Source organism: Thermobia domestica, chromosome 2 (genome assembly GCF_964235325.1).
Source record: "Thermobia domestica chromosome 2, izTheDome1.hap1.1, whole genome shotgun sequence".
NCBI lineage: Eukaryota > Metazoa > Arthropoda > Insecta > Zygentoma > Lepismatidae > Thermobia > Thermobia domestica.
The window spans coordinates 151,664,069-151,689,166 of NC_137455.1; the positions used below are offsets into that span (position 1 = coordinate 151,664,069).

The following is a 25,098-nucleotide window of genomic DNA, read 5'->3' on the forward strand; positions in this document are numbered from 1 at the left end:
TTTTTTGAACTCACCTTAATGTAAACACGTTACTCAAATAGGCGATTTAACATATTTTGGGGGAGTAATTTTGTGGTTCATTGACGCTTACGGCATGGGGAACATAAGTAGAACATACTAGGCACGTTCCCCAGGTACATGTCAGGCATGTGCCTAGGGGTGAACATAGACTGGGACTATCACTTGCCATCCATGTGATTTCTCTCTCAGAGGTACATAAGGCACATACTGGACAGATTCCCATGTACCTGAGGGAACATAAGCATATGCCTGCTATGTGATTGTACTGTTAGAGGACAGATATACAAATGTCAATCGAGTCGAATGGCAGTAGCTTCGCTGACGCTCAATTCAATAAAGGAATTTTGGTTTGTAAACCGAACTCCTTAATGTTGCTACACCACTGATCGCTACTTGATCGCACTATGATCCATGTGCTTCACTTTGTCGCTCACAACACCCTTGCTATTCTTCAGATTTGGCGCCGGCAGATTTCTTTTCTTTCCCCACCTTACGCTTCGCAGGCATTACGGATATCCAACAACGAGTGATCACCGGTGTTTCGAGCGATTCCGCAAGAAGCGTTTACTGAAAGTTTCCAACAGCTGTACAACCGATGTCAGAAGTATATTGTAGCTACTTTGAAGGCCAGTAAAAGGATTTTGTTTTTAAGTCTTGTTTCGTTTATTTTCTGAGTAATTTTGTGGTTCATTCACCGAACTTTTCAGACGCATATACATATATAATATACATCGATAATTACCTTAGTTCATCTCAAGTGCAATGGGTCCTTGGTTCAATCCCAGCTCACGTCAAATGAGCTTTATGGTGGGCAAATACCGTGTGCGTGGGTTTTCTCGGAATTCTTCCGTTTCCTCCCACTTCCTTCATTCCACAATTTAATTTATTTCTCATCATCACTATCTTTTTTAGACTATCCGGTATAACCGTGAGACGTGAAACCAAAATTTTCATTTCACTGTACCGACGATTGCGAATGTACTTCACAGATTTGTAAGATTCTGAAAGTTTTCTAGGATCGATTTGAGATTTTTCCATTCTTGATAGCGCCAGCTTTCGAGTGGTAACTCAATTCGGTATCCTTGATTCTCCTCGAAAGTTGCAAATATTTTTGTTGTGAAATCTTATAACAATGTAATTGTATTTTGTTCGAACTTCCTCTTTTCCAAACTTCCTCTTTTACATGAGAACGTCCTCAGGTTTAACTTACGTTAATATAATAATCTTCAAGGTTATCAACACCAAAATGCAATTATTCTTTACTGCGAAAATTGACTTCATTATTAAATCTAGTAGTCATTGATTAATAAACCCTGTTTTGATAGGTATTCGTAGGAAATTCTATACACTCGAGTTAATAAATGCCTACTGTGCTACTGACTCAAAGATGCATATATTGCGGTGCCCCTAGAACGTCACGTATCGTGATTGTGATTTTACAACGACGGCCTCTATCTATAATTATTTTCGCTCTTCAGTTGTTTCGCGACGTGATCAACAGTCAATATGGCATCCACTTGCATGGGTTTGGTGCAAGTGTAAAAATATTTGTATAGTATTTTAAGTTGTACTGAAGGATTAGTTATGATATTAGTGTAGTTGTTATAGTATGGTTATAAGAATTTCAAAATTGTAACTGCACGAAAATGTTAAACGATCATAGTCCAAATTTTAGTGATGAAGATGAAGATTATGAAAATGGTTATCGCTCAGAAATTCAAGGTGTTCTCAGTAAATGGACCAACTACATTCATGGGTGGCAAAGTCGTTTCATCGTCTTGAAAGATGGTACTTTATCATATTATAAATCTGAGCAAGACACAAGCTTTGGATGTAGAGGAGCGATTAGTATATTTAAAGCAACTATAAAGGTAGGTTGAATAAATTTCGTCAAAGAAATTATTGCACAATATTTATTTTATATTTAACCAAGAAAAATGGTAATTTGAGTTGTTTCTTATGTATATTTTACACCGTATAATACCGAAGGAATTATTTTTTAAATGATAAACTAACGATTGATTAACTTATGATTGGAGTGCTTTATTGTATCGTAATTTAGCTTGGTTACTTCGTGAAAATTACATGAATAGGCTATAAATCTAATAAGTTTTAGATTATTACATGTTATATAATTTTTTATACTTTCACTCTTTCTATCATTTCTAGTACTTGCAATTTAAAGCCTGTTTGAAATTTAATTCTGCAGCAGATAAGGCGACATGGGGAAGGTGGGATAGTGCTATGCAACAAGTAGATTAAGAAAGGTTGAGGGGGTTTGTTGCCTTTAATTTACACTTTTCTGTATTTGTCAGTGTTGATACTAGTTTGTTCCAAATATAAAAGCGTTATACAGCAAAGGTAAGCTATTGTACCGTATTCTAGAGCTTACAATTAAAAGTTGTAGTACATGGCGTGAATGTCCATGGATACTAAACTGTACCTAACTTAACTTGATATCTGTAAGTGTAAGAAAATATTGTAAAACAGATTATTGCAGGAATGTTAGGGTTAGGATACATAATAAGACGAAGTATAACGTGCCAGCACATTGATAATTCATCTTCGAAGTTTAATATCACTCAGTGAGAACATAACGTTACGACTTCTGTAGCCTATTAATGTATGTACTGTGTGCGTGAGTTTTCTCGGAGTCTCCCGTAACTTCCTCCTTTCTTCGTTGCATCATCATCACCATCTCCGGATAAATTCTGCTTTTGGGGCCCAGAATTTTCTCTCTCTCTCACCTAGTTTTGGCTCCGTCAACCCCCTGCAACATTTCCTCCGTTACACACTTTCATTTCTATTCTGTTCATTTCACAGATTACAAATACATTAATTACTCTTCCGTAACAACAACTCGTTTCTCCTGTAAACATTCTGCTTTGTATCTAGTTTTGCCCCTCCGAATACAGAATTAACCCACCATTTCCCACTGCCTAGGTGCATATTAGATGAAACTCTATAATATTAACAAAAATAACAAATGTATGTGTGTGTGGCGTTAACTTAAAAACTACTGGACCGATTTCAATGAAAGCTACACTAACGCCGTCATTGGAATCTCCAAGAATAAATATGGCTTATTATCGTTGATGTAAAATTCCCAGCTATTTTTTAACGGGTGAATACCCAAAATGGTTATTTATCAGATGAATGGAAATTTCTAGTTAAATGCCGCACTTTTTTTTTGTATCAGGTTAAGGGAGACGAATGTTTAATGAGTGATTAATTATGAAAAATAGCGGAATGTGAATGAGGGAGGAAACGGAAAGCCCTGCAAATACTCACGAACACTCTTGTGCACCTCAAATTCGCATGGCCTGAGATCGAACCAGGGATCGTTTGCATCAGAGATGAGCTCTCTACAACTAAGTCACCATGACTCACGAAGAAAGGACTTTTCAGTTTTTAGAGAGAGAGAGAGAGAAGGAAGGAAAAAGGAGGCATGGAATCAGTAGTGTAGCGTGAAGTTCTAAAAGCGATAAGACGCTAGAAGACTACTTTTTATTTCCGTAAAACGTGAACTAGAGTTGAAATACAGTACCGTATAATATTACCTGCTTAAGCACTTTACAAATATTTAAACCTTGATAAACCAAATATTTAAATATTTAAACATATAACATATGATTTCCATTCAGTGATTTTTCTCAAAATCGAGCATCATTTGCGACGTCTTTAAGTGTATAGACGTTTCAATAACCATTAAACTCAGAAACGAAAATTGTAATGTACTGTTCCATATGCTAGTAAAAGAGCTTCATTCGAACCCTGATTTTACGCATTTCAAAGCCCCAAAGCTTCTTACACTTGATGGCATGGTCCTAATATGATTAAAGGCAATGATTTCGTCGGAATGAACTACCTCCTGGTATGATTAATCAATAGGCATGCTTACAGGTCTCGCTTTTGATACTTGATACCCGAGATCAATTCCGGCGGGATTACCTGTGATTCAAAACCAGCTTGAAATTGTAGATCCATACGTTGCAGATTATATTGCTTCGATGTTGAAAAGGAAGCCAAATTCCAAATAAACAAAATTTATTCACAAGTTACAATTTTTGCAAGGACGCACTCCTTGCTGTAGATATAAAAAGACTCAGTTTTGATTACCAAAGTCCTTAATGACTAAATTAAATGAGAATAGTACTCTCATCCTCTCTGACAAGTTCTATAGGCAATGATTTCGTCAGAATGAACTACCTCCTGGTATGATTAATCAATAGGCATGCTTACAGGTCTCGCTTTTGATACTTGATACCCGAGATCAATTCCGGCGGGATTACCTGTGATTCGGAACCAGCTTGAAATTGTAGATCCATACGTTGCAGATTATATTGCTTCGATGTAGGCATATGAATAGGCCTATATTGATTATTATACTGACATTACAATGTATTCCCTCTTGTGTGTTGTTGCTTGCTACGCTCCTGTAAGTAAGCTATACACCAGTATTTTTTTTTAAAAGTAATTGCATGTTCCTGATTACACTTGGAAAGTACATTATTTTTAACGGTTGACAGTAGTAATACCCATTTAGTAATAATTGACGTAAGATATATATAGGGTGGCCCAAAAGTAGGTATACAGTCCCGTACTGATCAGCTCACTGTATTTCATATCATTTCGTATTGTTATCCATCAGTTTCTTTGTTATTTGTTCTAAAGTCTTTTTACTTACACCTTAAGCTCGGAACAGCCGAAGCAAATAAACCTATAAGCTAGAATGTTATACTTGATCAATGCAGGGGTGTATACCTACTTTTGGGCCACCCAATGATTTGATTCCCACATAATCTAATACAGTAATACAGACGCTTATCCAAATAACGCTCAACCTGTAGTTCTGATCTCCCACAGTTTTTAACTGCTGTCATCGTTTGTTTGTTTTGCATCCCACGATGACAATGCTCTGAGCCAAGAAAGACGTGGTAATGACAATGAACGAAATTGCTAAATGAAGAAAGTGGGAGAAGACGGGAAAACATGAAGAAAATTCGCACAGAGGTGTTTGTCCAACATAAAATCACGAGCTGGAATCGAACTAGGGACACACGCACCAGAAGAGACCGCTCTACCACTGAGGCACAGCGGCCCAGTACTAGTGTTATCGTTTCCAATATTATGATTAGAGCGAAAGTCGAACATGAATGGTTGTACACATATAACTAGTATTTTTTGTTTAAAGTTACTCTTCTAGTACGTATCACTCCTTAGACATGTCTGGCACAAAACATGTGCCAGGTTTTCTTCGAGTGGGAATTCTCCAGTCCAACGCGTGCTTTTATTGCAGGAGGGCGATCCACTGACTTACGGTAGTTGCGCTTAAACATCTCTCTCTCTCTGTAGATTATTTGATAAAATTGTAACTTTTCTTCTTCAAGTTTCAAGGACGAAATTATTTACAAGTCAGATATATCATGATTAATATTAATTAGCCATGTTATGATATATATTTTTCTGAAAAATACGGAAACTGTGTACTGTTAATTTGAAAGAGTAGACAGTGCCTCTTAGCACCCGATGTTACTGCATGAAATAAGCTTTTTGCTTCCCGAAAGTTGTTTATCTTGTTTATGGAATTAAATATTTTGAACTCTGCATGAAGTTAGAAAGTTCCAACAATTCAGGTAGTTGTATCACTCTTACTGTGATAATTTTCTTTTACGGTTCATTATTTTTAATTTTTTTTTTTACCTCACTCACTAGGTAACTATCCTTCTCCAAAGATTTCAGACGTTGAATTAAGATTTCATTTGCATTTCGGAAATAAATGCACATCATTGGGGGAAGAAGACTCAGTATTTATCGTATCCATGGCAATAAAGAACATCAAAGGAAGTAAGCTTTGTTTGTAAACAGGGTTTGCCCAAGTGGGCCCAGCCCGAAAAAACCCAGCGGGTTTTTTCGGGTTGGACCCACCTGAAAAAACCCGCCTTAAAACCCACCTGGGTTTTTGAGCTTTTTGTTAGTATATTATTGGTACGACTAAGGTGATCACATTGAAAGTTATTTTTATCAGATTTTGAACTTTCTTTGGGCGAATTAGATGCTCTCATTTTAAGGTAGACAACATTCAACATAAGACCTTTATAAAGTTCTGAATAAACTGAATGAATGAATAAAAAAAAAAGACTTCCCTTAGCTTGAGATAATTATAGAACAAATTAATGTGTGGATTATGCTTATAGCCTATTTGAAGTAAAATAAGCAATTCTATATTTTAGAAAAATACTTTCCGTGAATAGTGTGCTTTCTGACTCGGCACCGCCGAGAGACGTTATTCCTCATACGTTGACGGGTTTAAGGTCATAGGTGCCGGTACTAACAGTAAATATGTAAATACATTAGTAAAACTATTAGTATTATTTCTTACCTTTGGTGGTAACAAAAGTATTCAGTAAAATTTGGTTTTCCAACAACAACAGTTTGGTTTTCCAACAACAGTCATTTGTTGCTACCCTTCAAATAAGCATTCTGTAGAATCAACACCAACAATAGCATAAATTTCTTGTCAAAATTAAGAAGCTTAATGCTCGGAGCTCCCAAGACTACGTAACTCTTACTATTTCAAGTGCTGAATTCAAACTTCAGTGTTTAATTGAAGTTTCGATGTTCAGTAAAGCAAGCTGCATTTTCAGGGAAAACCTGTCGTGAAAGAAGTGTTCGGGGAAATTCCCGCAATTGAATGCGCAAAGCATCGGAAGTGAATACTTCAACAATAAAACTATTTATTTTACGCTGGAAGATATTTAATTTCATTTATTACATTTTCAAACATTTACTTTATAAATCATAAATTATAGGCCTATCTTTGTTAATTGTTTTAAATTAATTTTCTGAAAAGAATAGGGTTGGTTTTTTACCGACCTGGCCGGAAATATTGCTGTTATTTTGATTAAAACAGGTGACCGGTGCAAACTTCTTACCAGCCCATTTATGACCGGTTTGAAAAAACTTGTATCTAGTTCAAAGTATAGATTTAAAAAGTAACTTTCATTCTTTCTAAATCCAAAACTCACCTTTCACCATATATCAACGATTAATATATTTTGTTCATCTGCTTACATAATTTTGAAGAGATGACAGGGACTGTTTCGCGGAAAATTTGAAATTTATTTGTAAGGAACTTTATACATTTATTGAGAGTAAAAAAAGGACGACTTAAAGCAATTTCCTGTAGTTGATGTGTAAGTTTAAAGAATAAATTTAATTTTCCAAATCCAAAATTGTCACGTAAAGATTAATTTATTCATTTGTTTCGATAATTTTAAAGATGTGGTGATAAATACAAAAAAATGATCAGTGCCGATTTCAGTTTCTCATTTATAGTAAGGATGGCCATTTCTGAAATTCGGAAAAAATTCTGAATTCTGGAATTTTCCGAAATCCGGAAAGTGAAATTTCCGGAATTCGGAAAATTTTGGCCATTCCTAATTTATAACATTAAGCTTATTATTGAATGTACTAAGGATATGCAGAATACAGGTGCTAATGCACTTTTGTTCACGATAGTATTATCCTTCCCATGGGGGAGGGGGCCCGAACAGAGATACGTTACACTTAGACCTATATCATAGGGAATTTTGCAGGGGTGCGGTCTTTCTACTTTCTATAGTTGGCAAACACTAGAAAAGAACCGTCTTGTAACAAGTGCTCGGGAAATTCCCGTAATTGAACGCACCAAGCATCGAAAGTGAACTTCCAACAATAAAACCATTTATTTTACGTTGAAAAATATTTATTTCATATAAGACATTTTGATGAATTATGTCTTTGTTTCAAAATAATGTAGCTATTTGGTATTCATATTTGCCGAACGTCACTCAGGCTCCTGGGATGATCTACATTTGTTCGTTTGTCTGCCTGTACTACACAGTGTTCAACTTTCGGTGTTTTAAATTTTCAGGGTACAAACCGGAGACACTCTAAATTTTCTGCATATATTTTGGCGGCATACGAACGTAAAATTACAAAATGGCTCTTTAAAAAAATAGCGGATATCCACGCTACAAAGGACAGTTTTCGGTCTTTCAAGTTGAAATTTTCAGAGTAAAAGCACGAGAGACTAACTTAGCTGTATATATTTTGGCGGCATAAAATTTCAAAATTGCGGCCATTATTCAAAATAGCGTGTATCTATGGTACAGGATACAATTTTCGGACTTTTTAAGTTCAAATTTTGAGGGCAGAAGCACGAGACATTCTAAATTTGCTGTATAGATTTTTTCGGCTATCCAATAAAAAATTTCAAAATGGCGGCCATTTTTTCAAAACAGCAGAGAATAGAAAAATGTTGCAAGTTGTGACAATGACACTCTTGAAATGTAAATCATATTTTAACATTTTTACCCCAAAGATATTGAAATATTTCGAAAAAAACCGATAAAACCCAATTAAACCCGAAAATACCCACATGGGCCCAGGTGGGTTGGTTTTTTCAAAAATACCCGGATTTTTTCAAACCCTGTTTGTAAACAATGCATTACCGCGCAGATGTAGAGATTCTCCTGATATCAGTGAGGTAATGCAGTGGGGAGTTTGATCAGTATTTAAATGGGTGACCAATGGAGAAAATCATGTGGTTACTTGCTAATGGATGATATAGGATACATAAATTTAAAATAAGTGTTGTCCAAAAAGCCACCAACATGGCCACCAAATCTAACCGCGTACATAATACTCATTTGAGTCAGGTAGATGACTTAGACCGTCTTGGAGCAATTCCTTACAAACCTAAAGTTTTTATCAGGAATAAGCTCAATGGAGGATGGGGACAGTAAAAATCTTCAGGGAGATCCTTTTTCCAATGTTTTCTCCGATAGTAACAGTTTTTCGCTCGAGGAAACAATTGTACTCAGCCATTAAAGCTTTTTTTTTTTTTTTTAATTATAATCTTACGAATCATCATATACCACAAAAATTTGAAAATAATAATAATAATAATAAAGGCTTTAAATACAGTATGTGTAGTTCACAACTAATTACCCCAAAATGTATTTCCTGTAATTAGAAAGCAGCAAACTAAAAATAACAAATAAATAAAATAAAAAATAACCGGATAAAAGGTCAGTACCTGTTCTTAAAATATGGTATTGGCAACGGGGCATTTGTTTAGCATCTTGAGAAGAATTGAAAGCTTACTTGACTACAAGAAGTAGTGGGCTTGGGTTAAGAAACCAGCAACAGTGGCGACATTATACATGATGCTAAACGACAAATTCTCCAACTTAGAAGTTACCGGCTGGTGGATAGAAAGAGCTTCTTTGATTAAAAACGTCTTTTAAATATTTCATCAGAATAACCGTGTAGCGTTTTGAAATGCAGAATTGAATGAACATAGTCCCAAAATTTTTGATAGCTTTAATGTCAAGAACAGCGAATGTCCAAGCAGCAGTGTTGTCAATATTTTTAAGTGACAATTGGTTAAAGTATACGAGTGCAAAATTGTGTTGTTGTGATTACATATATATAGAATTAATAAAATAAATTATACATATCGCGACGAAATTAAGTTAGTGTATTATGAGGTATTCGTGTATGGAAGTTAGAGAATAAATAAGAATGGCATATTTTATTTAACTTAATATATATTTTGCTTCGAAATGTTACGAGAATATTATAGTAACTGATTGAATGTAGCTTACATTATGTATCGTAAGGCCAATTATTATACCTCACATTAGCAAAACGTTTTCTGACAGCTCCCTTTCTTGCAAATGGCTTTTGTGATTTTGATGTTTGTCTGTATACTTGTTGTTATATTTACTTCTGCTGCTAATATAATTGATCCGTCTCATATGGCCTCGCTATTGAAAGGGGCGTTAAACTCAAAATCAACTCAACTCAACTCAGCTAATATAATTGACCCTTGCACTTAATACAAACTTGAACATACTACTTTCTCCATTAAAACAACTTTGAAATTTTTCAACTTATTAATAGGAAGTGCATGTTACATATCTCATATTCTTTTTTTGGAGGTCTTCTCAACCAGGTCATGTACCTGTTTCTTCTAGGAAGTTCAATGTACACTGTAAATGTTATGCGGAAAAAAAGAGTGCAGTATACTCTATAATCTCAGAGAGATCATTTGCCGCGAGCTGACAAGTTTCCATACGGTACCAGCTGAGATAACTTTTAGAGAGTTAATCTGAAATTTGAGTTTCTTAGTGCATATGGCTTAATTCATTATGAAATAAGATTTTCTTTATAAGGTAGTAGAAATATCATCATTTGAAATTCATCTGACAATTATCACAATTTAATGTTGTTTTTTTTACCTAATACTGAAAATTGATAATTGATTACGGAATGAAACGCAATTTTATCAAATGAATATAATGCACATTTATTTATTTAGAAAACAACACAACAGGCTTAATGCCTAATTATAGTGTCGTATAATACATACATATACATATATACTTTTACCCGTACAATTAATTAATGCACTTCGAGTGTCAGGTACTCGGTAATCTTGTTTCTAAATACATATTCTGACATACTGAATATATCTAATACATCAGTTTTATGACTTAATTCATTGTAGGAGTCACACATTCTCCACAGCGGAGATTTACTGAGAATATTTGTTCGTGCCCTTTCACAGAAAAATATACCAGTATTCCCTGGTCTTGTTCTGCCTGTTGGAACGCTCAAATATATTTTCGTGAGTAGCTCTGGACAGTCAATTTTATTATTTAATACTTTATATAAAAATAGTAAATCAAACATCTTTCGTCGATTCGTCAACGTTAGGAAATTCAAACTCCTTACTAAGTCCACGTAGGGAATCTGTTTGGGATAGAAAGCTGTTTTCTTGTACGTAAGCATTTTTAGAAATTTAAATTGTATGTTTTCTATCGCTTGTAAGTATTTATTTACATTCGGTGTCCAAATAACGCACGCATATTCTAATCGGGACCTTACGTACAAATTATAAAGTTTAATGAATGTTGACTCGTTTCTAAACTCTTTACCCATTCTATAGATAAAACCGAGGTTTCTGAATGCAGCGTTGGAGATTGCATCAATGTGATGAGAGAAGGTCAATTTTGAATCAAAAATTACTCCTAAATCTTTAACTGAATTTGGTTTACACAGAGATATGCCAGTAATTATATACAGATGATTGATGGGATTTTCTTTCCTTGAGAACGATAAAGACTTGCATTTAGAGATATTCAATGAAAGTTTGTTTTTGGCCGCCTACAGAAGACAAAATCATGTGAAACTTCCATAAAAAGAAAATAGGGAATAATTGTGTAGCCAGATTAGCAGAAGAAATAAAATATTACTTTCGGCAAAACACGCAGATTTCTAAAAATCAAACAATAACTAGATTCACTTCAGCGATACAAGGAATCGTAGTCACGTGAATAAGGGCAGAAGCCTCAAGAATATCACACCATTACATTCTCTCGGAGAAACAGTTGGCCGAAAATAAAGTTTTATAAATTTGATTTTCTGATCTGCCGTACATATATATAAAAGCTTTCAACAAAGTAAGCTATAATTATTTCCTGACTCTATTTTTGGAACATATGTTTATATAAATTAACAAGTGAAAGTTCCATCGTGGCTGTCCCTAGATACGCACCGCTGGCTTTCTTTTGTATGTAAGAATTCACTCATTTTAATTATCTTCTGTATTTGCTAATGAACGCTATAAGTTATATATCTATAATTTAATAACAAGCACTAACCTTGTACAGGCTTGCTATTTAATTATCTTAGGTATTGTTATTGTTCTCCCATTTTTCTTACTTAAACCTTATTAGTTGCACCCAGGTATTATCAATTTAATTCTTCATATGCAAATTTCAGCAGTGTCATCGTAAATATAGGGATCATTACATGTCAGATCAACAAACCTCACAATTTTATTCTCACCAATTTCAGCAAAATTTACTAGTTTGGCTCTGTCCGTGAATTAATACAAAACGTATTTTTCCAGATTTTTTTTAGTTGCTCAATTTTTCGTGAAAGACCTCGTGAAAAAAAAGTCGAAAAATTGAAAAAAAAGTAAAGTTTGGGTAATTACAAATAAATAAATAAATAAATAAATAAATAAATAAAATAAATAAATAAAAATATCAGGCTCTATAAGAGTTAGTGTTTAATTTAGTTTCATTTTAAAACTCTTGGAATGGGCTTTCATATACTGGTATGTCACGTGGCAAGGTTTTGTGAAATTAATAGTTCATGCTCACCTCAAAATTTATTTTACCTTGAATATATCCAAAAGTGTATTATTTTATATAAAATATTTTTCTGCTTCATCATGTGTTTTACACATGGTAAACATGTCATAATGGAATTACAGTGGATCATGGTGAAATAAAAAAATGAAGTTTTAACTATTTACCACTTAACTGCGATTTCAAACTTCTGCAGAATCTTAGAGAATAATTTCACAGTGTACATTTCCTTTTACAATTTTTGGTTAGCATTGTCCACTTGCTTTTGTTTGTAAACTCTTCCTGTTTGATATACTCTGGGATCCACTTCTAAAATAACACCAGTCATAGGTGCATTAGGAATATCGTCAAAATCTGGGTAGCGGAAGGAAGGTGAAGGTCTATATGGATATAAGAACATTATCTCAGGGCATGATTAACCCATCTGAAGGTCCGGGGCTAAAAAATATGAGACCCCTGCTGACTTCACCTAATACATTTCTGTAAAATTACAGTAGGAAAGTTTAGGGAATATGTTTCATATTTTTGGTCATTTTATTTTATGATGATTGTAGCTTTATGTTTCTTTTTAGATAGCTAGTTCAGATTTTGATCAGAGTGGAGGCCCGGGGCTATAGCCCCCCTAAGCTCCCTCCTTAATCGGGCCCTGCTTTATCTTCACTGTTTGATTTTCCTCATCTGAGTCTAGAACACACACTAACCACGGGTGTCCATCATATCTGCAGATCAGGAACTCAAGCAGCCATTTCTGTGAATTCAACATCACCCTCAAAGTTGTGCTTTCTACTCATGAGTTGTTAGGAAATGAAAACAACTTCTTGTTCAGTGTAATAAAGAAGTAGAGTCTCTGAGTACCTGGTAGTTCTTGATATTATTGTCCTTAGTTTCAAAGTCTCTTCGCTCCCCAGACTCTGGCGTTTCCTTGGCTTTTCACTTATATTTCAATCTTTGCCAGAGGTGACCACTTTGACCTAACCTCACTCAACCTCACGCTCACACCACCAGTGTGACCTCACACTCATCTCACCGGTCTGACCTCACGCTCACATCATTCTAACTTCACGCTCACTTCGTGAGGTTGAGGTCGAGTGAGCGTGAGTACCGAACTCGTGAGCGCCAATTTCGTGAGTTTGGGCACAGCTTTTCCCGCTAGCTTATTAGCTAGCACGCGCACCTTTGGTGCACAGGGTTGTGGGTAAGACTTGCAATATTTCGATGTATCGATCGACAGTTTGAAATGTCGGAATTTTTTTATGTCGATTTTTCAATAGTTTTCAGTATTTGGATAGTTTTCGATGTTTTCTTGTTTTCAATATCAAGGTATACCGATACCACTTTCTCAACATACCGCAAACTTTTCATATAACACGACCTAGACTTTCAATACTTCAACATTCTCTTTTCCACAGGATGACTACCTAATACAACCAAATATGACAAACGCACGTCGATTTATCAGGATCATCCAAGTGGGATCTATAATATTGTAATATTAGTTCGTACGCCCGTACGACTTTTGCTTCAAACGCGAACTATTAAATACAAGTGAATTATTGAATTCCGTCTCCTGGGTTCAATAGCTAAAATAATTATTTCGAAAAGTTCGTTAATGAAGATGATTTACCCATGGGTAGAGGTAGAAATTAGCCATTTTCGGTTTAACATTGATTACTATAGAGCAAAGGCAGTAACATATAGCGAGACATGGTTTCTTGCAATTGATCCAGCGTCCCAAGAAGACCTTTCATCTCCATATTTAACAATGTACTAAAATCGGAAATGATACAAATTTACTACAACTTCCAGTCTCAGTATTGATCTACATAGATCAAAAACTATATATAAAAAGATGCTTATTTTATTTATTTATTTATTTATTTAAGAATCGATCTAATTTTCTAAGAAAAGTTCTATGCAAACTGAAAATGGCAGAAATCAACCACGTCCAGTTCTAACGTTGATCACTATAAAGTAGAAACTGTAATAGAGATAAGCGTTTTTTTTTTTTTGTGCAATTAATGAAACATCCCAAGAATACCTTTAGTTACCATCCTTATCTATCCACCGAAATCGAGAATGATAGAAGTACATTACAACTTGCAGATTCAAGACATATTGCAAAAAAGGTAAAAACTATCGAGAAGTAGGTTTTGGAATCTGGTTTGGCATCTAAGAATAGTTGTCATCTCTCGTAACCTTCCATTCTAAATGAAATCTTTGAGTTTAACGTCCCACGCTTACGCCGGTTAGGCCAAAAGAGACGGTGATGATGAAATAATGGATGAAATAGTGGAATGAAGGAAGAGGTAGGAAACGGGAGAACCCTGAGAAAACCCACGCACACGGTGTTTGTCCACCACAAAGTCCACTTAGCGGGGGTTGGGATCGAACCCGGGACCCTACGCACCAGAGATGAACGCTCTACCACTGAGCCACCGCGGCCCCCCAAAAAGTCAAAGTCCAATAATAATAATAATAATAATAATAATAATAATAATAATAATAATAATAATAATAAAAGTAAAAATTAAGCTCTCCAATAAATTGATTTTGCAAATCTATGACTTGAATCATTGGTCGAAGTTAATGAAATTTTAACCTTATACTTGCAGTAGACATTTGCATAGAGGCCGGTCCGTATGATGCGCTTCGCCCTCTTCCCTAAATTCTCTTTCGCATGTGACCCTCGACATTTGCCACCTTACCAATCTCTATCTAGATAAATTTCAACAGTCCAAACAGTTATTCTGGTCATTTTAGAGATTCAGTAGTTTCAGTATTAAAACTATTACGTACAGTCGAAAATTCGAAACGAATTTCTTGTATTATTGAACTAACTCATATTGTAAAACTCAAATTAAAAATTAATCATTCTCTGTAAATTTACTTTAAAAAAATGAATTTGTAACAATTCAAATCTTTCTTTACAGGATACAAAGTGAAAATGCATTAGAATTTGTACAAAAACGAAGATATTTATAAAATAAGTTTTTTCTATATATATGATTATTTTGTATTGTTAAATTTTTTACATCGACGGGGGGGGGGGGACATTAAATCCGGCCCTGGGTCGAACACTAAAAATAAATCAATCATCGGTGTTTGTCCGACTAATATTACATAAATGATGTAAGTTATCTCCGTTTTGGATAAAATATAGCTTTAGGGACACATGTGAGCTAGTTGCATACTCCTAAGTTGTTCCGCTCTCTGAACAACGATTAAGGATTATAGCCTAGGAAAATTAGTTAAGTGGTCGAGGACTGGCACATTTACCCTAGTAGTACAAAACATTTACGGCTGTTCTGCATAATTATATTTATACAAAAACAATTACATGCTAACTATATGAATTTTATTTCCAAGTAAATAGTCAGTGTATATGAAATTCTATATACTTACCAAGATGTAATAGTCTCTCTCCCAGAAAATATGTAAATTCTATTTTCTATTTGGAGCAGGCAGGAAGGCCAACAGGCTGGTTTTAGTTCGTTGGTTGCACCCATTAGACTTATTTTTTTTTTTTGGGGGGGGAGGTCATATTTTCTTTCAAAATGACAGAATCTCACTTTTAGTTATGCTATAATTTTCCTTTTAAGAACGGCAACTGCGAAGGCGAATGAATGTATTCTCTGTAGCTTGAAAGGATAAAAATTATGACTGAAGGTGGAAGAAAATACTGTATAGACTGATCCTGTTTAGAAAGAATGGACAAGGGCCACTAAGTGATGTAGCCTGCAATGTATTCGACATACAAACCAGTGTGGAAACTCATTCAGGAGGGGGGGGGGCGGTGGCTCAGTGGTAGAGCGTTCACCTCCGGTGCTTGGGGTCTCTGGTTCGATACCAGCTCGCGCCGTGTGGACTTTGTGGTGGACAAACACCGTGCTCGTGGGTTTTCTCGGGGTTCTCCCGTTTCCTCCCACTTTCTTCATTCCACCATTTCACTCATTTCTCATTATCACCGTCTCCTTTAGCCTAACCGGCATAACCGTGGGACGTTAAACTTAAAGATTTCATTTCATTTTTCATTCAGGAGGGGAATCTCGCTAAGAATTTAAGCACTCTGTTTTGGGGGCGAATAGTATATTCGCGGTGAGATTGCGCCCAAGTAGTTGGAGTGATGAGCTCCCCTCGGCCTTGGGCGGGGGAGGGCTACAATTCTTATGTGGTTAACTGCTAGCCCAAGATTCAAGATTCTCCTCCCCTCTAGAAAATTCGTAAATAAAACGCTGACTTAGCCTACAAAATCCCCATTAAACAATGGCAAGCGAAATCACAAGAGAAAACTATAGTTAAAGAACAAAGGAAAATATTCAGACCAGTTTTGGCGGTAATGTATCTTTAAAAATGTAGGTAAATACAAAACAGTTTAATTTAATCGGTTGTTCTATGATAGTAAATGGTGAGTATCCTTGATCGGATTTCGAGGCCAAATACTCCACTGTGCGGCACCAGTGTGCCTGACAAAACATCAAGACATTCCATGATTATTTTCTACTTGCTTCTAAGAAATACCTGATGACAAAGAAACTAAAACTTCTATCCCAAGTTGGCCAATAAAAATAATAATAATAATAATAAAATAGCAGACCAAAGATACTCCCTGCTTACCTATGGTCGTTTCACAGCAGGTGTTATCTTCAGATCGAGAAGCTTTTGTGTAGAGAACAAAAAGTCTACAGTGTTTTCGAATTACAATATACTTCTCCCTGATATTGGAAGAACCAGGTGTCTACTTTGATGCAATCTCACTCAACCTCACGCTCACAAACTCATTTCGACCTCCCCGGTAGGAGCTCATGTGGTTCGGATTCCACGTTAATCAGTAGGTCCACGTCTCATATAGCCTTGCTGCTGAACGGGACGTTAAACTCAAAATCAACTTATTTCTACCTCACGCTCACACCATCAGTCTGACCTCACGCTCACACCACCAACCTGACCTCATGCTCACTCGACCTCACGTTCACATCACCAGCATGACCTCACGCTCACTTCGTGAGGTTGAGGTCGAATGAGCGTGACTTCCAAACTCGTGAGCGCCGACCTCTTGAGTTTGGACACCTTTGATCTTTGCTTCCGTTCTTGGCAAGACAAGAATACATTTATTGCATTATTCTTCGTGAAAAATTTAAAACCCTCTTCCCCATAGAATACGCGTTTCCCCTCGAAGTGAAATGATAGAAATTCATTGGCCCAAGTGCTAATTTATTTCAAATGGTACACCATTTTCCCGTGATGATCAGACCGACAAACATAAAATCACTTTTATATATTAAAAAAAAAAAAAAAAAAAAAAAATCTCACCCCCGTCTCTTCTCTTGTTTAAATCGGAATTTCTGGAAACGCTCTGAGGTATGCCCACATGTTTTAAATAAGGAGTTAATATATCAAGTTCCGTATCCCTATCGTGTTTCTAATCTTAAGAGATTTCAAGATATGGCGGTCTTATATATGGTTAACTGGCATCTTCAAACTTAGAAACTTAACTGTGTTTTTTATGATGTGTACTAAATGTACGTTCCGTAGCTGTGCACATTGTGTTTTGCTTCGCTTGTGCAGTAGAATATCATAGTGGTAAATCATCCACAAAATGTATTTGGATCAACGATCCAATGGGAAGTTCATTTACGATGCACAGATAATTCCAACCTTTTTTTCTTTTTCGTTCCTACGTGTTTCGATTTTCTCACAGTTTCCTGTTCTGTATTAAGTGAAGATAGCTTATCACACAAATGAATTTAGTTTGGAATACGTTTACTTGTACTTGAGCTTCTGTTTTTTCATTGAAATGTATTTAATTTTGAAAGATGTTTATTTCCGAAGTGCTTACAAGTTTACGATAAATAGCTGATAAAGTTGCACATCAGCATATGCATTGGGTCAATACCCACTGAATAGCCGGACTAATTTCATGGGACTCTTGGTTATTAGATATGGGATGTCTACTTTCTATTTTGTGCTTATAATGCAATATTTATTATATATTTGTAGGTACATAATTAATCATTTTCATCAATAATTATACATTTATAATGACTTACATATGATGAATTGTCTCGTAAGTTTTTTAAAAAATATATGTTTATTCTTATTTTAAAATTATTCTGATATTAAAAATGATGCTGGAATTTTCGAATAATATTTATGGTACATTAGTTCAATTAAACTTTCAATATCTTTCTCTTTAGTCATTCTTTGAGCCACGTGTTTGCGTGTTTTTTCAACGCCAATACAAAGTGTTCAAAATTTTATAAAACATTTTTTTTCAGACAGATAAAACAAATCGTAAAACAATTAATATAAAACAAATTATTTCGTGGTAAAAAATGTTCTCTAACAGGAAATGTAGCTTTCGAAATTCGTGCACAGAAACTGTTCTGAGGGTTGGAGGGTGTGCCCTCATGGGGACACTTTTGTTAGCATACCTCTTCAAAAATACGTGGCAAAGACAAGATTTAATTTGCGATTCAAATTATCATAAAATAATATGAATTTGTTTCCAGTACACTGTGGAAGTGACGAAGTTTCATGATGTGCAGTTCTTGTTTTGTTGTTATCTTCATACTGTCGCTATAGGAAAAAAATCTTAAATGTGCTGTCCATCATGTTGCTCTTGCTGTCTTTTGCCAAAATCCGTAGGTTTTGGAACTAGAGAAGCAAATAGGTCCCTTTTTATTAATGGTTCATTGTCCCACGTTACATTGAATGAAGGAAACTGATTCAAGCGATCGATCATATTTCAGATTGCGGGTTTAAAACGCATGTTGATACTAACTTAAACAAATTTCGGTAACGTAGTCAGTAGAACATTCATTTCGGGGACCAAACTTCCTACGTTCAAACCATGGGTGCGCGATATAGGTTTTGTGGTAAATAAATACGATGGGTGGGTTTTCTTGGAGTTGTTTCGTTTCTCCTTCGATTAAATTTCCTTTCGTTCTTAGATCAACTCCGTAATTACAGTCTCGTTTGTGAGACGTTAAGCTAATGCTTTAATGTGAAGTATAAATGTTAGGCAGTTAGTTTTCGTATATCAATAATCATAAGACACCTTGGGGAATCGTGAAACAACGAGTGTGCAATGATTGATTTTTTCACCCGTTTAAATAGGATAGAAGGGTGTAATTGGGCGGAAAACTTTGTAAAATTTTATATTTTGCATTTCAGTATATTTTATACAATGTAATTATACTCAAATTTTGGGTGGTTATATGTTGATCAGAAAAAAAGCTTAGATGAATTTTGAGAGGGTGTAATAATAATAATAATAATAATAATAATAATAATAATAATAATAATAATGTTATTGTTTTGATCCTGATTTTTTACTGCTGCTTAAAAACATCATAAGGATGGTGTCATGAAGAGCAGCGATCTTCAATCCTCACTGTGAGGCAGTTAAAATTTCGTTAAAAAGCCCTAGGGGGTAATTGGGCACATGATATGGGGGTAAATTAGTGGATTGCCTTAAGTGAACATTTTTTTGCTTAGAATTAATTTAAATGCTGTGCTATCTTTGTCTTTTGTGGTGTACACTTTTGTTTCTTATTGCATTGTGCTTATTAAGCTAGTTTATTCAACTTAGGCCTCCAGTGGCTGTTGCGTACGCCAATAGCGTTGGTGCTGTAAATAGGACCTGTTTATCAATCTAAAGTTCCAACACATGTTCTGATGTAATAGTTTATAGTTATTTAGCGTTAGTCTTATACCTTCTCCTATGTTTGTTTGTTCTCTTGTTTTTATCTAATTATTTATTTATTTTTACGTTTTCGGCCAAAGTTTTCACAGCTTATAGTTTTTTTCGTATGTAATACATTGTGGATTAAGTTCACAGGACAATATACTATGATATAAACAACAACTGGAAGGCTTGAAAAGGTATTCAAATATCTTCGAGATTTAGAAATAAGTTACTCCAAACTTAGGCCTCCAGTGGCCGTTTCGTATGCCAATAGTGCTGATGCTGTAAATAGGACCAGGGCCGACGCCAGAAGTTTTACCGCCCTGGGTGGTACTTTCACATGCCGCCCCTTTAATCTACAAACCGTCTTTCGACAAAAGACGTTCAAGTGTCATAAAAAAGTAAGATGCCCCATTTAAAAGCATGTATAAAATGGAAAACTAAAATTAAAAATAAAATAAAATAACTGCCTCTCTCAAATGCTTACGTAATGTTTAAACGGCTCCTTACGTTTTAGTCACGACTAAGAATTTTAACTTTTAATTTTTTTTTTAAATATTTTTATTTATTTATTGGAGTATGAAGAAAATATAGTGAATCAGATATTAAGGCAGAACTAAGTGATTAGCCTAAGGCTTATAATGTACTAAAATGCAATAGAGATACATAAATTTAACATATGTTAATTGAAAGAAACTTTTCTTGCTTTGATATGAGCAAATTCCTTTATCACAGTCGCATAGTCCAATGTTTCGCCAATTCGTGTTCTGCTGATATCGCTGGACTATTCAAGTATGTTTCAGACATGAAAGAATGTAGATAGTTTTTAATAAGCTTAAGGTTCGAAAAACTTCTTTCTCCACTTGCCACTGTTACCGGTAAGCTTAACAAAACCCTAAGTTCAACACTGATATTGGAGTGAGCAAAGGAAAGGAAAGTCACGCGGCTGGTTTGCTATACATAGAGCATCTTTGGCGACAATTTTATCTTTTCTATTGTCGTTACTTATTTGAAGTAAGGCATCATAAACCTTCCCTATTTGATATCTAAGTGGAGTCAGAGCACCAATTCTGCTCTCCCACCTGGTGGTGCATAATGGTTTTAAAGTGAAACTGCTAATACGTTCGTTTAGTATAGCCCAACGTTGAACTGACGTAGAAAAAGTCATTAACTATACAAAGAAAAAAAAAAAAGAAACGGCGCACAGAGATGCTGTGGCTGCATCGTTAACGACAATGTTTAGTGAATGACTACTGCAAGGAACATAGAAGGTTCGGGAATTTTTTCTAAAATTCTCTTCTGAATATCTGAATGCCTTTGATGTTCGAATCATTGTCTTATCCTTGGCCTCTCATGTCTTCGATAGGAATGTTAATTTCGTTTAGCTGTTTAACCCTTTGACTACTTTTTTTTTTTTTTTTTTTTTTTTTTTAAGTGAACATTCTTTTATATGTACTACTCCTTTAGTGTAAGATATTCCTGACATCTGTACACAGTTTTGGAAACTAAACAGTCTCCCGGTCACATCAGACCCGATGGGAGAACAACATGTATTTTTTAGAATTTTCTAAAAACAAATTCCCCGCGATGTTTGAATTATTCGCATGGGACACATATATCCCGTTGGTAGTCAAAGTGTTGATTATTACTTCTGTCAGTCCTAGACCAGTGATGTCGTTACCGGTACGAAACCAAGAAAATGTTAACAAATTTTTACAAGGCATTCTCCATTACTGTGTGTAATTTGTATAAAAGTAACGATTATTGTCATTTGCTCTGTCAGAAATATCTGGTATGCAGTCTAGTATCATACTATAATATTTTGTATCTCTCAACAAAGACAGGATTTTACTTTTAATTTGTTCACTAAGAATTTGAATAATTTCGTTTTGGACATCTTTTCCTAAGTAATAGTGGTATTTATTTTGTCCTTCCATGGTTCTTTTAATGTGTTCAGCCATGACGTTGTCAAACTTTGCAAAGAGTTCTACCAGTTTCGGAAAATTACCATTATTACTTGTGTTAAGTTTATATGATGTTCCGCGTAATGGTAGACATTGCTCATCTAAAAACTATTATTGCAACTAGTCGTTCTGTTACGTTCTTTCAATGTTGTGCTTCGATATTTAACATTTTCTGGTGTTCTGCATCAATTGTAAGAATACTCTTCAGTCTTATCGAAAGCTCCATCCACCTTCTTTGCGCTTCAAACTGAATAGGAAACCTATTATGACTAGCCAAAACTTCAGAAATGTGGTGCCAATTGTTATAGTCATCAACTATGAAAGATATTTTACTTGTGGAAAATAATTTGCAACAAAAACCGAAAATAGCATTCTTACTTTCTGAATAAACTATCCACTTGTGACAGTTATCTGCGAACCGACGGTTGAAATTATCTCTGGGACAGTTGTCAAACTTGGTTAATTGCCTTGGAGGACCTTTTTTGATTAGGGTGGTTCTAATATTCGGAATGAACAATTTGTAAAGTGGTTAAAAACTCGCTGCTAGAACCAAAATGTCTCTAGATGCTGTAGGCTAGAATGGCCTGTCTCAAGTGGGAGTGTACCTTTTGCATACTTAGAGTGAAGCGTTAGAACATTGTTGAATAATATATATATATATATATATATATATATATATATAAAAGACACTTTGATAATCTTATCCACAATCCACCCTAGCTGAAAATCTTATCTGCGTCGCTACAAGGGAAATATTGAACGAGATACCTGTGGGTAGTAGTTTGACAATTGAAAATGAGGGGGAATGCTCTGAATTTCCTGAGTATTTTCCTGAATGTGAGTGAAGTAAGTTCAATTACAATCTCAGGTGAACACAATTTTATCTTTTCTTTTTTAAATTTTGCTGCCCTGGGCGGTGGCACGGCTCGACCTCCCCTCGCGCTGGCCCTGAATAGGACCTGTTTATCAATTTGGAGTTCCAACACATGTTCTGTTGTAATAGTTTATAGTTATTTAGCGTTAGTCTTATTACCTTCTCCTATGTTTGCTTGGATAATGGGGCCTGTTCTCTTGTTTTTATTTATTTATTTATTTATTTTTAGGTTTTCGACCAAAGTTTGGACCGCTTATATTTTTTTTCGTATGTGATACATTTTGGATTTTTTTTTTTTTTTTTTTGTGATACATTTTGGATTAAGTTCACAGGATAATATACTATGCTATAAACAATAACCGGAAGGCTTGAAAAGGCATTCAAATATCTTTGAGATTTAGAAATAAGTTATTCCTTATTTTGCGGAAACGAAATTACGAAGGTGTAATTTTTTTCTAGGTCACATAAAACTATTAGTTTTAAAGTGGAAATGAAAGCATGAGTTTTCTTCATTTACACCCAATCACTCCCACAGGTTTATGTGCACCAGCAGTGGATTGAATCATTTTGCACCCCTGGGGCTGCGGTGGCTCAAGGTAGATCGTTCACCTCTGGTGCTTGGGGTTCCGGGTTCGATCCCAGCCCCCGCCAAGTGAACTTTGTGGTGGACAAACACAGTGTGCGTGGGTTTTCTCGGGGGTTCTCCCGTTTCCTTCCACTTTCTTCATCCACCATTTCATTCATTACTCATCACCACCATCTCCTTTAACCTAACCGGCATACTCGTAGGACGTAAAACTCAAAGATTTCATTTCATTTTTGATTTTGCACCCAGTTACCCCCAAGGGGGAATTGGGTGGAAATCAGACCAACAGCAATAAAAATGTTGCAGCATCAAAAATAAAGATGCAGAAAGCTTACCACTACCACAGTAGATGCAGAAGAACCTGCAACATACAATCAGTTCTTAAAATTTTGAAAAACAACCTATAACCTGTGGGGAGAAAAAGGTTAAGAAAAAACATACCTCCCAATTTCCCCCTTCTACCCTAATGTTCGGAGATGCGATTTTATTTTTCCTCAGGGATAAGCTATTGTCTACTTTCTTTCTGGCATGGGAATTTAGTTTACTTCCGCAATAGTATTCATTGCTGGAAAATAGAATTTTGTGAATTCCCAAATGTGCGAACCTAATAGTTAATACAAAGTAATAGGCTTTATTATGAGAAATTCCAAGTAAATAAATAGCTATCTGAGAATGAGTGTATACCCTTTATTATCGTGTGTTAGGCGCGATCATATTTCATTGTTTACATGTTTTAGTTCATCATTTTCATTTCCTGTCTTAAGAACTAACAATGTTTAAACACATAAACTGGCTGTATTTCAAAAAGAAAAGAAATAACAAATATAAGTTGATTTGTACAATGGATCGAGGTGAGGTACGTGGCAGAAGAAAAATATTCAATGCAGTTGTCAACAGCAGACTTTTATTTACGATAGAAAGACGGTATTGTTGTATAGAAAGGCGGTCGAGAAGCGGAGGGTCGGAGTACATGATAATAGCTTTCTGCAGGTTTAGCGTGGTTGTTCAGGTTGGAAAGACAGGATCGAAAGTGAAGATGTGTTGTAGTGTTCGGTGTTAGTTGTATCCAGTGTTCCTGTACTAACAAGCATGTAAGCTTCTAAGCATTACAGGACCACGTTAGATGCTTCCTGGTTGTAGATAATTATTTATCCTGGATTTGGGAAGTACCAAGTGACAATTTTTAGCTCACTGCAACATTTGCCGAAGCGTCTTTTCGCTGAGTAACATAGGACGGGAAACGATAGCAAGTCAAATGAAAGGTAAGAAGCACATGCAGATGGCCACATCCATTTCAATATTAGAAACAATATGCATTTGTGAATCAAGGAAACAAGGCTTTACTTTCTGACTTAAAGTATCATCCTGCTTGTACCTCGTTTGTACAGAACTTAAAAGGTTTCTCGTGATGTTGCATGGATTCTATGTTGCAAGTGTGTACGAGTTCGTGGATGACACAAAGTAGTTTACAGGAATGCTTAGTAAAAGACAGCATTATAAGAGCAGAATTATTATGGCGTATTCAAAGTGTAATGCCATACATTAATTCATAGTGCTAGTAGAGATGCGAAAGTATCACTGGGAAAATGCAGCTTCAACGTAACAAAATTGTATACTCTTTAGTTTATAGATTATCACCATAATTATCACCAAAGTGAACTAATTCAGTTGTTGAAGAAGACATAGATGTGCGATTCTGAAGTACAGTAAAAGTGCAAGTATCCACGCGTTATTTGACATCGGCGTTTCTAAGGAAT

At 35.4% G+C, this 25,098-nt stretch overlaps 1 protein-coding gene across 1 annotated transcript in view; it reads left to right on the forward strand.

The window, feature by feature from the left end:
- Positions 1 to 1,498: 1,498 nt before the first annotated feature.
- The window catches only part of cert (ceramide transfer protein), a 210,991-nt gene continuing 187,391 nt past the window's right edge, over positions 1,499 to 25,098 (forward strand). The window contains exon 1 of the mRNA XM_081747262.1: positions 1,499 to 1,892. Within this exon, the coding sequence (XP_081603388.1) occupies positions 1,668 to 1,892 (225 nt within the window). The 5' untranslated portion in view covers positions 1,499 to 1,667. The remainder of the gene's footprint in view (positions 1,893 to 25,098) is intronic.